The sequence below is a fragment of the Lathyrus oleraceus genome, chromosome 6 (assembly GCF_024323335.1).
Source record: "Lathyrus oleraceus cultivar Zhongwan6 chromosome 6, CAAS_Psat_ZW6_1.0, whole genome shotgun sequence".
NCBI lineage: Eukaryota > Viridiplantae > Streptophyta > Magnoliopsida > Fabales > Fabaceae > Lathyrus > Lathyrus oleraceus.
Window position 1 is genome coordinate 50,066,589 of NC_066584.1, and position 16,112 is coordinate 50,082,700.

General features: G+C 40.6%; 1 protein-coding gene across 1 annotated transcript; it reads right to left on the bottom strand.

Moving 5' to 3' along the window:
- Positions 1 to 519: 519 nt before the first annotated feature.
- LOC127093541 (uncharacterized) lies at positions 520 to 6,351 on the bottom strand. Its single transcript, XM_051032487.1, has 2 exons — positions 5,826 to 6,351; positions 520 to 746 (listed from the first exon to the last, which is right to left on the bottom strand). The coding sequence occupies exons 1-2, from the start codon at positions 6,115 to 6,117 to the stop codon at positions 733 to 735; spliced, it is 306 nt and encodes a 101-aa protein (XP_050888444.1). The 5' UTR covers positions 6,118 to 6,351; the 3' UTR covers positions 520 to 732.
- Positions 6,352 to 16,112: the final 9,761 nt, after the last annotated feature.

The following is a 16,112-nucleotide window of genomic DNA, read 5'->3' on the forward strand; positions in this document are numbered from 1 at the left end:
GAATTGCTTCCTTTGTATTGCTCAATTTGAGCCACACTTTTCTAATCAATAAAATGCATATTCAGTCAAATAATTTTGTTTTTGTTTTTCATTACCGCTTTGATTGCAAAAACATCCAGATATTTTTGATAAAGAATCTTGCATTTTAAGACATACAGGTCCCTTCCAATGCATGTTTATGAGATTGAAAGCTTGAAATCTTATTTGGAAGGTTGAGTGACTCAAGTGTTGAAATCTTGACACGCCTGGGGCACGGTTTTATCTAACGATCTGTTTTGCAGGAACTGTTAGGTATTTTCACTCACTTGCAGGTTGTGATGTGGAAGTTGTTGATAAAGCAAATCCCCATGGGAGTCCGATCAAGGACGAATGAATGAAAGGATGACGAAGACGTTGAGACGTACGACGATTGTAACACCCTTCTAAAATACCCCAATAATTTAAATTAAATATCAAAATACAACATCAGAGTAATTATGCAGTTATGGGTGTCACATAAACACTTCACACCATGTTCCAAAATAACAGTCATGCTCTTTATTTAATCAAATAAACATTCGCATAAATCGCAGCGGATATAAATCAAATCAATCAAAACATGTAACACATTACATGTAAAATGGTTCATAACCAACAGTAAAACATTCAAAACATCCCTTCCCGATGTTACATCTATCAGAGCATGACCCCCTAATGAACTACTCTAGACTCCAAGTACTAGCTCCTACTCAATCACTGCTCGTTACCTGAAAAACAGTTGTAAGGGTGAGTTCCTCAATCAATATAATAAGTATTATAAAATATCATGTCATGTTAAGTAATTTAACACACTTCATCACCCTAATCCAAACATGTATTCAGTAACAGCACATCAACTCAACATAATACTCAACACCAACACAAACAACACGTATAATATTGGAATACATCCATTCATATTATACGCCATACATATATTATGCAATGAGACTCCATGCATGCGGTACCGACTATTTGTGAACATATAGTTCAACCTCACCGTCCAAATCCAGGCACGGCTACCAAGCTCACTAGTCCCACTCATTTGAGACATAGTGACTCACTCACTAATTCCTCACCATGGGAATTAGCTACCACCCCAAATGGGCCATGCTATGCACGCTAATCACCTAGCATGCAAACATCAACAACAATCAAAATGATTTACTCACTAATTCCTCGCCATGGGAATTAGCTACCACCATAAAGGCCACAATATGCATGCTAATCACCTAGCAATGCAACAACAACAACAACTCAAGAATAGACATATGCTCACACTCTAAGCCATAAAACAGTCTATTCACAAATGCATACATAACTGATACATTCACAGCATCATGCATACCATCACACATCATCAACACATTTTATCACCAAAAGCATATCATATCATGCCGCATAATCAAACACAGTATTAGCACACTCTACTAATACCTATACTACTCAAAACAACGGGAAAATGATCCCTACTACGTCACACATCAGCTAAGTTACATCACTCAGCCTAAACAACCAAAAACTGCACAACCATAGTTCAGAAAAACCACAAGTCTGCCCATACGCGTATTGCCTATGCCCATACGCGTATTGCTCATTCCTGACCAAGTCCATACGCGTATTGCCCACGCCCATACGCGTATGCTACGCGTACCACATTCTCATACGCGTACCAACAGAGACAATTTCACGTTCAAAACATCATCTTTTTCACTCATACGCATAAGGCCTCATCCATACGCGTACCAGCCATATCATACGCGTATTGCCTAGTGCCATACGCGCATGACCAGAAACCAGAATTTCCAGATCTGCAATGGCTTCTCCTGCTACGAGATCTATCCAATTCAACCTTCTACAGTCCAAATTTTACACACAATTCATTCATCTCGTCTAACACGAATCATACACTTTCGATTTCACAAATTTCTAACCTTTCTACCTCTAATCCCTACGAATTTCTTCAATTTTAATCCCAATTTCGTTCATCCCAAAAGTTCACAAATTCATCATACATCATTCAATCAGGGGCAAATCAATGGTTTCTCACTACCCATCACATATTATCCCATAATACCCATTAATCGATGATAAACCCCCCTTACCTGAGTAAATCCGGCAATCTCTGCTCCAAGCTTTTCCTTCCTTCAACCTTCGTCCTCTGGCTCTTTGCCCTTTTTCCCTTTTCTGCCTCTTTTCCCTTTTCACGTGAAAATAACTCTTTTTACCAAATGGAACCTTTTTTACTGATTTCTATTTTTATTCCAATAATAACAATAAAAATAATCCAATAATAATAATCCCAATAATATTCCAATAATTATTATTCCAATAATAATAATAATTCCAATTATTTAATTAAATTAATAAATATATTATTAACTCAATTTAAATAATTATCTTATTTTATCGGGGTGTTACAACTCTCCCCCACTAAAAGAGTTTTCGTCCTCGAAAACATACCTCAAGTGAATAACTCCGGATAAGACTCCTTCATCTGACTCTCAAGTTCCCAAGTCACATTGCCACCTGCTGGTCCTCCCCAAGCTACCTTCACCAAGGCAATCTCTTTACCCCGCAACTGCTTCAACTCTCGATCCTCTATCCTCATAGGTGATGTTTCAACAGTCAGGTTATCTCTCACTTGTACATCATCTACTTGGACCACGTGCGACGGATCATGAATGTACCTCCTCAACTGAGATACATGAAAAACCTCATGCAAATTCGCAAGTGACGGCGGTAAAGCGATACGATAGGCTACCTCCCCTATCCTCTCCAAAATCTGATAAGGACCAATAAATCGAGGTGTCAACTTCTTCGACTTCAAAGCTCGACCAACTCCAGTTATCGGAGTAACACGAAGAAACACATGATCTCCCTCTTGGAACTCAAGTGACTTCCTCCTCTTGTCATGATAACTCTTCTGACGACTCTGAGCAATTCTCATCTTCTCCTGAATCATCTTAATCTTTTCCGTAGTTTGTTGAACAATTTCAGGTCCAACCACAGCACTCTCACCGGACTCATACCAACATAAAGGTGTCCGACATCTCCTACCATACAAAGCTTCAAACGGTGCCATACCAATGCTCGAATGAAAACTATTGTTGTAGGTAAACTCAATCAAAGGCAAATAACAATCCCAAGCACCTCCCTTTTCCAAAACACAAGCCCTCAAAAGATCCTCTAGCGACTGAATCGTCCTCTCAGTCTGACCATCAGTCTGCGGATGATATGCAGAACTCAATCTCAGCTTAGTTCCCAAAGCCATCTGCAAACCTTCCCAGAACTTCGATGTAAATCTAGGATCTCTGTCCGAAACAATACTAGACGGAATACCATGCAAACTTACAATCTTCTCAATATACAACTCGGCCAATCTCTCTAACGGATAATCCATTCTTATCGGAATGAAATGAGCCGATTTCGTCAATCTGTCAACAATCACCCAAATGGCTTCAAAATTCTTATTTGTCCTCGGCAAACCAGACACAAAATCCATACTGATACTATCCCACTTCCACTCTGGAATAGTCAACGGTTGCATTAGCCCAGACGGCTTCTGATGCTCAATCTTTGACTTCTGACAAGTCAAACAAGAATAAACAAAACTCGCAATTTCTCTTTTCATTCCCGGCCACCAAAATAACTTTTTCAAATCATGATACATCTTCGTAGCTCCAGGATGAATACTCAGGCCACTACGATGTCCTTCCTCAAGAATACTCTTCTTAAGTTCGATAACATTCGGAATACACACCCGATTACCAAATTTCAAAACACCATTCTCATCAACTCTGAATTCACCACCTTGACCTTGATTCACTAGAGTCAACTTATCAACCAAAAGCACATCGGATTTCTAACCCTCTCTAATCTCATCCAGAATACCACTCGTTAACTTCAACATTCCCAATTTAACACTATTGTGAGTACTCTCACACACCAAACTCAAGTCTCTAAACTGCTCAATTAAATCCAATTCCTTAACCATTAACATAGACATATGCAATGATTTCCGACTCAATGCATCAGCCACCACGTTTGCTTTACCCGAATGGTAATTCAAACCAAAGTCATAATCCTTCAGAAACTCTAACCATCTCCTCTGTCTCATATTCAGCTCTTTCTGATCAAACAAATACTTTAAACTTTTATGGTCACTGAAAACCTCAAATCTTGACCCGTACAAGTAATGTCTCCATAACTTCAGAACAAATACCACGGCTGCCAACTCTAAATCGTGCGTCGGATAGTTCCTCTCATGAACCCTCAGTTGTCTCGAAGCATAAGCTATAACCTGCTTATTCTGCATCAACACACCACCCAAACCCAACAATGAAGCATCACAGAAAACCTCAAATAGTTCTGACGGACTTGGTAATATCAAATAGGAGCAGTAGTCAACCTTCTCTTTAACTCTTGGAAACCTTCTTCACATTTTGAGTCCCAAACAAACGCTTGCCCCTTTCTAGTCAACATCGTCAACGGTAACGCCAACTTAGAAAATCCCTCAATGAACTTCCTATAATAACCTGCAAGTCCAAGAAAACTTCTTATCTCAGAAACTGACTTCGGAGCTTCCCACTTAGATACCGCTTCTATCTTAGAAGGATCAACAGCAACACCACCTCTTGAAATCACATGACCAAGAAAACTAACCTCTTCTAACCAAAATTCACACTTAGACAGTTTAGCAAATAACTTCTTTTCTCGTAGAACTCTTAAAACCATTCTCAAATGCTCAGCATGCTCTTCTTCAGATTTCGAATACACTAAAATATCGTCAATAAACACCACAACAAACTGGTCTAGATACGGATGGAAAATCCTATTCATGTATTCCATAAATACTCCAGGCGCATTAGTCACGCCAAAAGGCATTACAGAATACTCATAATGTCCATACCTTGTTCTGAAAGCAGTCTTCTGAATATCCTCAGTTTTCACACGTATCTGATGATACCCAGATCTCAAATCTATCTTGCTGAACACACTCGCACCAACCAATTGATCCATCAAATCATCAATCCTCGGCAAAGGATACCGATTCTTGATAGTCACTTTATTCAATTGCCTGTAGTCCACACACAACCTCATAGTACCTTCTTTCTTCTTAACCAATAACACTGGTGCACCCCACGGTGACACACTCGGACGAATAAATTTCTTATCTAACAGATCTTCCAACTGACTCTTCAATTCAGTTAACTCAACAGCAGACATACGGTACGGAGCCATCGATATCGGCCTAGTACCAGGTACCAAATCGATCGAGAACTCAACTTCACGCTCTGGCGGTAATTCATTCACTTCTTCAGGAAACACATCAGGAAAATCACATACCACGGCTAGATTACCAATCACCAGTTTATCTTTAGCTTCCAAAGTCGCTAACAGCATAAACAACTCTGCCCCATCTGCTACTTCCTCATTCACCTGCCTTGCAGATAGAAACAAACTCTTTCCTTCCTCAATCTTAGGAAAAATCACAGTCTTATCAAAACAGTTGATATAGACTCGGTTAAACACCAACCAGTTCATACCCAGGATAACATCAACCTGTACTAGTGGAAGACACACAAGGTCCATCCCAAAGTCTCTACCAAAAATACTCAAAGGACAATTTAAACAAACTGAAGTAGTAGTCACTGAACCCTTCGCAGGAGTATCAATCACCATACTTCCACGCATCTCAGATATCTCTAACTTAAGTTTCACGGCACAATCCAAGGATATAAAGGAATGAGTAGCACCGGTGTCAATAATAGCTACAAGAGGAAAGCCATTAATATAACACGTACCTCGGATCAAACGATCATCTGCAGAAGTCTCAGAACCCGATAAAGCAAAGACCTTGCCTCCCGACTGGTTCTCCTTCTTCGGCTTAGGACACTGTGGACTAATATGACCCAACTCTCCACAGTTGAAACAAGTCACAGTCTTCAACCGGCAGTCTGCAGCCAAATGACCACCTTTTCCACACTTGAAACACTTCTTCTCATTACTGGTACATTCATGGATACGATGCCCAGCCTGACCACATCTGTAACACTTAGCAGGGGCACTGGAGTCTCCCCCACTAGGCCTCTTCATCCCACTCTGTCTCTGAAAACCTTTGCCAGCTGCATACGGTTTTCCACGATCATTCTGATTCTTGCCTTTCCTATCAACCCTTTGCTGATAGCTCTCTGCTCTGGCTTTGGAATCCTGTTCAAAAATCCTGCAACAGTCAACCAAGTCAGAAAACACTCTGATCCGCTGATATCCAATAGCCTGCTTGATCTCGGGACGCAACCCGTTCTCAAACTTCACACATTTCGAAAATTCCCCAGTAGCCTCGTTATAGGGAGTGTAATACTTCGACAGCTTTGTGAACTTAGCAGCATATTCAGTAACCGACCGATTGCCCTGCTTCAATTCCAAGAACTCTATCTCTTTCTTTCCTCTGACATCCTCTGGAAAGTACTTCCTCAGGAATCTCTCTCGGAACACAGCCCAAGTAATCTCAGCATTCCCAACAGCTTCCAATTCAGTGCGGGTAGCAACCCACCAATCGTCCGCTTCCTCTGACAGCATATGCGTACCGAACCTGACCTTCTGGTTTTCGGCACACTCAGTCACTCGGAAGATCCTCTCGATCTCCTTCAACCACTTCTGAGCACCATCTGGATCGTATGCTCCCTTGAACATTGGAGGATTGTTCTTTGGAACTCACTCAATTGACGAGCAGCTCCCATTCCCACAACATTCGGATTCCCTCCAAGTACTCCAGCTAGCATACCCAGCGCCTCAGCAATCACAGCATCATCTCTACCTCTTCCAGCCATCTCTATTCTGAAAACCCAACAAGCTAAACAATAAGTACTGATAGGGGTACACAACACCTATCCCGTACAGGGAAACAGAATAATTACGACTCGACTCGACCGACTATGCTCTGATACCACTAATGTAACACCCTTCTAAAATACCCCAATAATTTAAATTAAATATCAAAATACAACATCAGAGTAATTATGCAGTTATGGGTGTCACATAAACACTTCACACCATGTTCCAAAATAACAGTCATGCTCTTTATTTAATCAAATAAACATTCGCATAAATCGCAGCGGATATAAATCAAATCAATCAAAACATGTAACACATTACATGTAAAATGGTTCATAACCAACAGTAAAACATTCAAAACATCCCTTCCCGATGTTACATCTATCAGAGCATGACCCCCTAATGAACTACTCTAGACTCCAAGTACTAGCTCCTACTCAATCACTGCTCGTTACCTGAAAAACAGTTGTAAGGGTGAGTTCCTCAATCAATATAATAAGTATTATAAAATATCATGTCATGTTAAGTAATTTAACACACTTCATCACCCTAATCCAAACATGTATTCAGTAACAGCACATCAACTCAACATAATACTCAACACCAACACAAACAACACGTATAATATTGGAATACATCCATTCATATTATACGCCATACATATATTATGCAATGAGACTCCATGCATGCGGTACCGACTATTTGTGAACATATAGTTCAACCTCACCGTCCAAATCCAGGCACGGCTACCAAGCTCACTAGTCCCACTCATTTGAGACATAGTGACTCACTCACTAATTCCTCACCATGGGAATTAGCTACCACCCCAAATGGGCCATGCTATGCACGCTAATCACCTAGCATGCAAACATCAACAACAATCAAAATGATTTACTCACTAATTCCTCGCCATGGGAATTAGCTACCACCATAAAGGCCACAATATGCATGCTAATCACCTAGCAATGCAACAACAACAACAACTCAAGAATAGACATATGCTCACACTCTAAGCCATAAAACAGTCTATTCACAAATGCATACATAACTGATACATTCACAGCATCATGCATACCATCACACATCATCAACACATTTTATCACCAAAAGCATATCATATCATGCCGCATAATCAAACACAGTATTAGCACACTCTACTAATACCTATACTACTCAAAACAACGGGAAAATGATCCCTACTACGTCACACATCAGCTAAGTTACATCACTCAGCCTAAACAACCAAAAACTGCACAACCATAGTTCAGAAAAACCACAAGTCTGCCCATACGCGTATTGCCTATGCCCATACGCGTATTGCCCATTCCTGACCAAGTCCATACGCGTATTGCCCACGCCCATACGCGTATGCTACGCGTACCACATTCTCATACGCGTACCAACAGAGACAATTTCACGTTCAAAACATCATCTTTTTCACTCATACGCATAAGGCCTCATCCATACGCATACCAGCCATATCATACGCGTATTGCCTAGTGCCATACGCGCATGACCAGAAACCAGAATTTCCAGATCTGCAATGGCTTCTCCTGCTACGAGATCTATCCAATTCAACCTTCTACAGTCCAAATTTTACACACAATTCATTCATCTCGTCTAACACGAATCATACACTTTCGATTTCACAAATTTCTAACCTTTCCACCTCTAATCCCTACGAATTTCTTCAATTTTAATCCCAATTTCGTTCATCCCAAAAGTTCACAAATTCATCATACATCATTCAATCAGGGGCAAATCAATGGTTTCTCACTACCCATCACATATTATCCCATAATACACATTAATCGATGATAAACCCCCCTTACCTGAGTAAATCCGGCAATCTCTGCTCCAAGCTTTTCCTTCCTTCAACCTTCGTCCTCTGGCTCTTTGCCCTTTTTCCCTTTTCTGCCTCTTTTCCCTTTTCACGTGAAAATAACTCTTTTTACCAAATGGAACCTTTTTTACTGATTTCTATTTTTATTCCAATAATAACAATAAAAATAATCCAATAATAATAATCCCAATAATATTCCAATAATTATTATTCCAATAATAATAATAATTCCAATTATTTAATTAAATTAATAAATATATTATTAACTCAATTTAAATAATTATCTTATTTTATCGGGGTGTTACAACGATCCTTAATGATAATCAAGAAGACTCTTCAAAATCGGAAGATTAGAAAGTCTGTAGAAGTTCCCCGCAGGGTCCGATCAGGGACGAATGAATGGGTAGAAAAGCGATTGGAGAACGGAGAAACGAGGGACGTCCGACGACCTTTGAAATTAATCAAGAAGACTCTTCAAAGTCGGAAAATTGAAATTTCTGTATAAATCCCAGGAGTACGCTCTTCGTCAAGCGCGGCGCGACCTTGGAATACAAGATGATGGAGCAGAAAAGGTCCAGACGAGTCTGGGAATTCTCAAAAGTGGAAAGCTGATACGAGATTGGAGGTGGATACCATGGTTCGACGAGTCGACGGGTGTTCTGTACCAACTTTTCTCATATCCCCAGCGAGGTCCCCAAGCAGAATTAGAGGACCAACTCCCTAGCAGATCCAATGGTCTGCGGATCCCCTAGCCGAGTCAGGATGATTATCCCCGGCAGGTAAATGGTGTTTCCTCGGCAGCCAAGCCTGAAGGTTGCTATTCCCCGAGTGGAGCGGGTTTCAATGAAATATATCTCCAGCAGTGTTCATCCTACCAGTGGATCGGATAATTTTCCGTAGCAGACTGATATCTGCATCCCCAGCTGAGTGTATCCTACGTGTGGATTGCATGGGTTGTCCCCAGCGGAGTAGCATTCGTTTTCCCTAGCAGGGTTTGGATGGTTATCCCCAGGAAGTGTCAGATCGATGCTTCCCCAGTTGCCAGGCCTGGAGGTGGCTGTTTTCCCAGCAGAGTATCTGTGAGCATTTCCCCAGTGAAGTCGTCAGGTATCTGTGAGGTTTTCTCGAAGCAGAGTCGAGATTTATATCCTCATCAAGTCAAAGATTGTTGTATCCCCACAGAGTGCATTGGTGGTTCTTATCCCCAGCAAATTCCCGAGCGGATTGGGTGCAAAGGAGGTTTCCTCAGCAAGGGTTGCCTTTTCCCAGCAGCAGTGCTATTCCCCAGCAGGGTGGAGTTGGAGCAATGGCAGTTTCCTCAGCAAGGGTTGCCTTTTCCCAGCAGCAGTGCTATTCCCCAGCAGGGTGGAGTTGGAGCAATGGCGAATTCCTCAGTAGAGTGTCTCGTGCTTCCCAGAAGAGTCCCTTGAGGGGGATATTTTTTATGCATTCATCATGTAAATAAGCATAGCATATTGCATAGAAAAAATAAATAATCGCGTAGCATTTCCATAATTATGGAGCATTACGCAGAAAAATCAATCATGCATCATTGCAAGCATAGGCTAGTCTCAAGCCGTGGTTACCGTTTGAGATATGGTTCTGCCAGTGGGTGAAGATGTTACTCGAGCCGTGATTACCGTTTGAGGAGTGGTTTCACTAGTTGGAAAATCATCAGTATTGCAAGTATCAGTTACTCGGGCCGTGATTACCGCTTGAGATTTGATGTTCTCCAGTAGTGCGATACTGGAGGAGATTTTTTCCGTCGGACAGAGATGGAGATGTGACGCGTTCAGCGCGATTCAAGCCGTGGATACCGCTTGAAGGTTTGGTTTCACCGGATGGTGAAGATGTTACTTGGATAAGTTCAACATCATGACGCGTTCAGCGCGATTCAAGCCGTGGATACCGCTTGATATTTGGTTTCGCCGGATGGTGAAGATGTTACTTGGATAAGTTCAACATCGTGACGCGTTCAGCGCGATTCAAGCCGTGGATACCGCTTGATATTTGCTTTCACCGGATGGTGAAGATGTTACTTGGATAAGTTCAACATCATGACGCGATCAGCGCGACTCAAGCCGTGGATACCGCTTGATATTTGGTTTCGCCGGATGGTGAAGATGTTACTTGGATAAGTTCAACGTCATGACGCGATCAGCGCGACTCAAGCCGTGGTTACCGCTTGAAGGTTTGGTTTCACCAGATGGTGAAGATGTTACTCTGAGGAGTTTAGCATCATGGCGTCAGATCAGCAATGTTCCCCAATAGTGCGATATTGGAGGAAATTTTTCTATCGAGCAGAGATGGAAATAAAATCAGAGGGCGTTACGCGATCAGCACGATTCTGGGGTTCAAATTGGAGAATGGGGTTCATTATTTTGGCAAACAGGAGAACGGGGTTCAAATGCAGTGATCGGGGATCATTCGCAAAAAAGAAGATTTCGGGGTTCGAGAAAAGCATAAAAAAGGAAAGGAATAATAATCCTGAGTGGATGAGTGGTGTTCAGGCCATGGTTATCCCTGCATTACCATTTATTTTGGTATCCAGGTCGACAGTTCCATTTCGGTATTCAGGCCGACTTTTCTTCCGTACCAAACGGATTTTTGTTTCAGAGATTGTTTCTTCGCTGATTCTGACGGGCGTTGTTAATTATTATCCCATCAGAGTGCAAATTGTTCGTCTGTTCTTGGTATTCAATCACTCTTCATCCTGATCATCTGAAAGCCGAGGCTATTCATATCGACAAGTTCACAGTGGATTGAATTGGGGCAGCTGTAACACCTCAAAATTTGCCCTCCTCTCTTGGGACTAGCATATCATATTGCATATCATTTTTAGGTCATTAGGCATTGCATATTGCATATCATGTAGTTACATTGTGCAAGCCGTTCTCCCAAGTCTTGGTCAGAAGATAGGAGGTCATGTGCAAGCTAGGGTTTTATTGACTGATCATTAGCCATCTGAGGATTGGACTGTGAATTAGGGTTTGGTGGTTCTCAAGGAGATTGGTCTTGATCTTGGTTGCAAGGATACATCATCATCATGATTTGTCATCATCAAGTATTGGAGCATATTCCTTGAGATTAGGGTTTTGACCACTGGTCAACCCTAATCAGTTGCATTGGGCCAATCAGGGCATGGCTAGGAGATGGGGTCTATGGTGGATATGAGGATCATTCCATGATTTTATGGAGCTTATTGAGGCTAGGGTTTCATCCTGGAGCCATTTCATCAGAAGATTGGGGCTCAGATTGATCAGTGCATTGCCAAATTCATCTATCAGTTGAAAAAGTCAACTGTGGTCAACTGTGCTTGATTTTATGGATTTGGAGGTGGGAGAGGGCAAGAGACACTTCATTCATGTTGGAACAAGTGTTATTTGACATGTCAAAGATCAAGAATGGAGAAAATAAAGTCAAAACAAAAATTGCCAAAAATAGAAAGTGACTTGTAATGGAAGTTTCCAAAAATGGAAAGTTTTTGACCTCAAAATTACATGTCCAAGGAAGCTTCAAATGAAAATTTGTTCAACATGAAAGTTGTAGATCTTGGTCTCACCTTTCCAAAAAGTCCAATAACTTGAAATTCCCATGTATGGTTGGCAAGTTATGGTCCATTCAATTTCAAAAAAGACCTATAATCAAAGTGGCATAACTTTCACATGGAGTGTCCAAATTGAGTGATCTTTTTATGAGCAAACTCCATTTGACATGTACTTTCATGGTGCATAATTGGAATTCATCAAAAATGGTCAATGCAAAAGGTCATTTTTCAAGTGCACAATTAAAAATCCAAGGGCAAAATGGTCCAAGTTGAGGAATAATTGGAATTTTGGCATGGGAGTTTTTGCAACACCTCACATATGCCAATTGGAGATGGTTTGAATTGTCACAAGTGCTCAAGGTCCAATATTTGGCTAGGTCACTTTTGAACTTCACTTGAAAATGCAAAATTTGGCATGACATAGTGAAAATGAAAAATACAATGCCAATCAACATGGGATCAAAGCCAACACATCACAAATGATATTTAGAAGATGTATGAGCTGTCATACAGCTGTCATAAGGCCCAATGTGAAAAGCCAATTTTGCCCTTGCATTGAGAAAACCACATTACACTAATCAAATTCATTTTTGTTAATTGGTGATTAAGGAGGTGATTAGAGTGAAGTATAAAATCATAATTGTAAAAGAATGCTCTCATAATTGCAATTCTCAAGAAATCTAACTGCTTTTCCCTCCATTTTCTCCCAAATTCATCAAAAATCTTCATCACATTTTTGATCCGAACTCCATCAATTCTCCACCAAATTGGAAATTCTTCTTGATTCGTGCTCCATACATCTTCTTCTCCAACTGTTTTGGTGAATCCATTCAAGAAAGCTTCCAAATCGCGACTGCTCAAAGTGTGTCCAACAATGGTGATTTGAGAAATCTTGCAAGTTAAGCATTCTCGAGCTAACCTAACATCTCCAGTCAACTTCTTAAGGCTTCTTCTGCATCTGTTTTGAGGAATCAAGCGTGGAAACAAGCTGTTCAACAACTGCCATTGCAAGGTGCATAAATTTCGAATCTCTTCATTTTGTGAATTTCCATATGCTTTTTGAAGTGCCTTCCATGTAGATGATCATGATGTAGTTAGATTTTGATTTAGTGAACTGTAGAAGGAGATATGTTGATTTTAAGATTTGATGTCGAAACCTAAATCGCTCGATCCGGATTGTACAGTAGGAGTTAGGATGAATTGGTTACACATTCATGATCCAGGCACTTAGACCTTTCCAATGGATATACGTTTGTTAAGTTTGGTGAAGTTTTGATGTTCTTGAGTTTTTGCGTTTTCTGGAAAATTTTCTTGAGAAAGTGATGAAGATTGCTGTGTTTGATCTTTCAATTTGCCTTGGCCGTTTGAATCTTTGTTTGCCGCGCTCAGGAGCCAATCAGATGGCTCCGTTTTCATTTAACGAAGTGACGTCGTTTTGGCGCTTTTGCTGATAATTACGTCCGTGCCATTATCATATAATTATTTATATTATTTCATTTGCTTTTTCTTTTTTTTATTTCATTTTGAGGTTTGATCTTGTAAAATTCATAACTGATTCAAAAATCATCCAATTTGAGTGCAATTTTTGCATTTTTCTCATGAGAATGTGTAGAATTTAATGGATATTTTTTGGATTTTTTTTGCATGTATGGAAAAATAAAATGCTTAGGGATTGTTTGATGTGTCACATTTTTGTACACTTTGCCATATCTATCATGAAATGCTCATACTTCCAAAGAAATGATTGAAAATTTTGTGCTTATTCTGGACATGTTGATGGTGATTTCCATGTAAAGTTTATGATTTTTGGATACTTGGTGATTGAGATATGATTTTTTGAATCTAGGTGTGACAATTTGTGTCACACCTAGCTAGGTCAACTTCATGAAGTTATTTGCATGACCTAGGATTGTTTGATTGGGTTGAAATTTTGCATGAATGATCATTGATGTGTTGAGATAACATGAGAATTTTTCTGGAATTTTCTATGGCATTTTCCATTTGATTGATAATTTTCTTCACTGTTGGTTCATTGTGCAACATTGTGTGACACATGTTTGTATATCTTTTGTGAAATTCTCATATGGTATTGGATGAAGATGAAATTTGACATGAGCATAGTAGACACATTGTAGGACATCATGCTTTTGATCCCATTCATTTATAATATGTTGTCACTGTTTTATGAATTATTGAAGTGGATGCTTGCTTGAATGTCTTGAATTGGCTTGTATAAATGTGACTGGACTTCTTGATTTTCATTGACCTACTTTCTTTTGTCCAATTGAGCTGAAAATTGACATGCTATACATTGAATATGTCCTGTTTAGGTGTGAATTATTTGAGGATTTTTGGAATTGTTTTGGTATGCTTTTGATTGAAGTCATTCTGTTTGGTCATTTGATGTTGCATTTGACCTAATTTGACATGTTTTGGTCATGAAATGATAATGGAGAATGGTATGAGCATGAGACCAATTGCATTTGCTTTCTATTTGTTTGAATGTGATTTTGGATTGGTTTTGCTTGCTGTTTAGATTTTTTTTATCCCTTTGGACCCTAGGCTTGGCCTAGTGGTCTAGTTTCTCACATTTGGTGTGGATTTTCAGGTTGAAATGCAAAAAGGCTTAAAGGAAAAAGTGCAAGTTGATTAAATTGAGTTTTGTTTGATGTTATAAACTAACTTGACTTTGTGTTGTAGGGATTAAAGCTTGAGCTTGGGATTATGGCTTGCACTTGTGTGCATTAACTTGTGTTGTCTGTATAGATTGACTTTTGTTGTTTATTGTTGGTTTGTCTGAGTACTGATGATACTTGATTGATTTCAGGTACATTTAGTCGCTTACAGTTCTTTAAGAACTTGCTTGCTGCTGCTTGGTTTTTAACCACTTGAGGTAGGACTCCTATTCTCCATGTAGTCTGGAAGACCTGGCCTGTTACTTGGCCAGGCAACTGTCTGAAGTCCTCCTTAAGAGGCGATGTTTGTGGTTGTTTACATTTTGTGCCCAAGCAGGTAAAGACCTCTATGAGGCAATTGGTGGATCAAAGGGATATGCAATCTATCCCCCACTATTCTGTTGAGTCGTCCCTCTGCTCACACGGTTGTGTGTTGATGCATTGGGACACAAACCCAAGATCTTGTGCTGTTGCACAATCGAGTCAGAGTCTTTGAGCGTAGAAGGGTCCCTCCATTCTGGACCCACGCTCCTTTGTCTGAAGCTCTCCCTGGTCAGGGATAAGAGCTGTGAAGTCTAATCTTCACTCACCTTTCATCTGCTTCACCTTAGCCCCGCAATGGCAAGGTTAAGAGCGAACACTACCCATGTACAGATGACTTGCTTCGGCAGTCAAACCCATTGTTTGAGCCTCACTTGATTGGCTATAGTGTGTGCTTTGTGAATATTTGTTTGCTCTGTTTGCTTGTATGCTTGTATGCTTGCTTTCTTCCTGGATAGGATTAGCTTGCAGTTGTGCAAGTAGGTAGAAACCTCAACGTAGGGCAATGATGCATGACAACACTAGGCTCGAGTACAGCTCCCTGGTAGTGTGTCTTCCCTTGGTTTCTGGCTAGAATTTCTTTCCCTTTAAGGGGAACTACATCGCCCTGATCCTCGTTCCAGACGAGGTATGTAGGCAGGAGACCGCGCGAGGTCTCTCCGGGCACCCTTTTCTTTTTTTGCGTGTGTTTTGTTTGGCAGCTATCAGGCTCGAGTTCCCGACTCCCTGTTAGTCTGTGTGTGCCGTTTCTTCTGACGTCTCAGCGTCTCTTCTGGCTTGCTTGATGACTTGTAGGCTCGAGTTCCCGACTCCCTACTAGTTTGCATGTTCTTTCTTTCCCTTTCAGGGGAACTACATCGCCCTGATCCTC

Coding starts and splice junctions, on each gene's coding strand:
- LOC127093541 (XM_051032487.1), bottom strand. CDS start 6,117: ATGAAGAGGCCTAGTGGGGGAGACTCCAGTGCCCCTGCTAAGTGTTAC.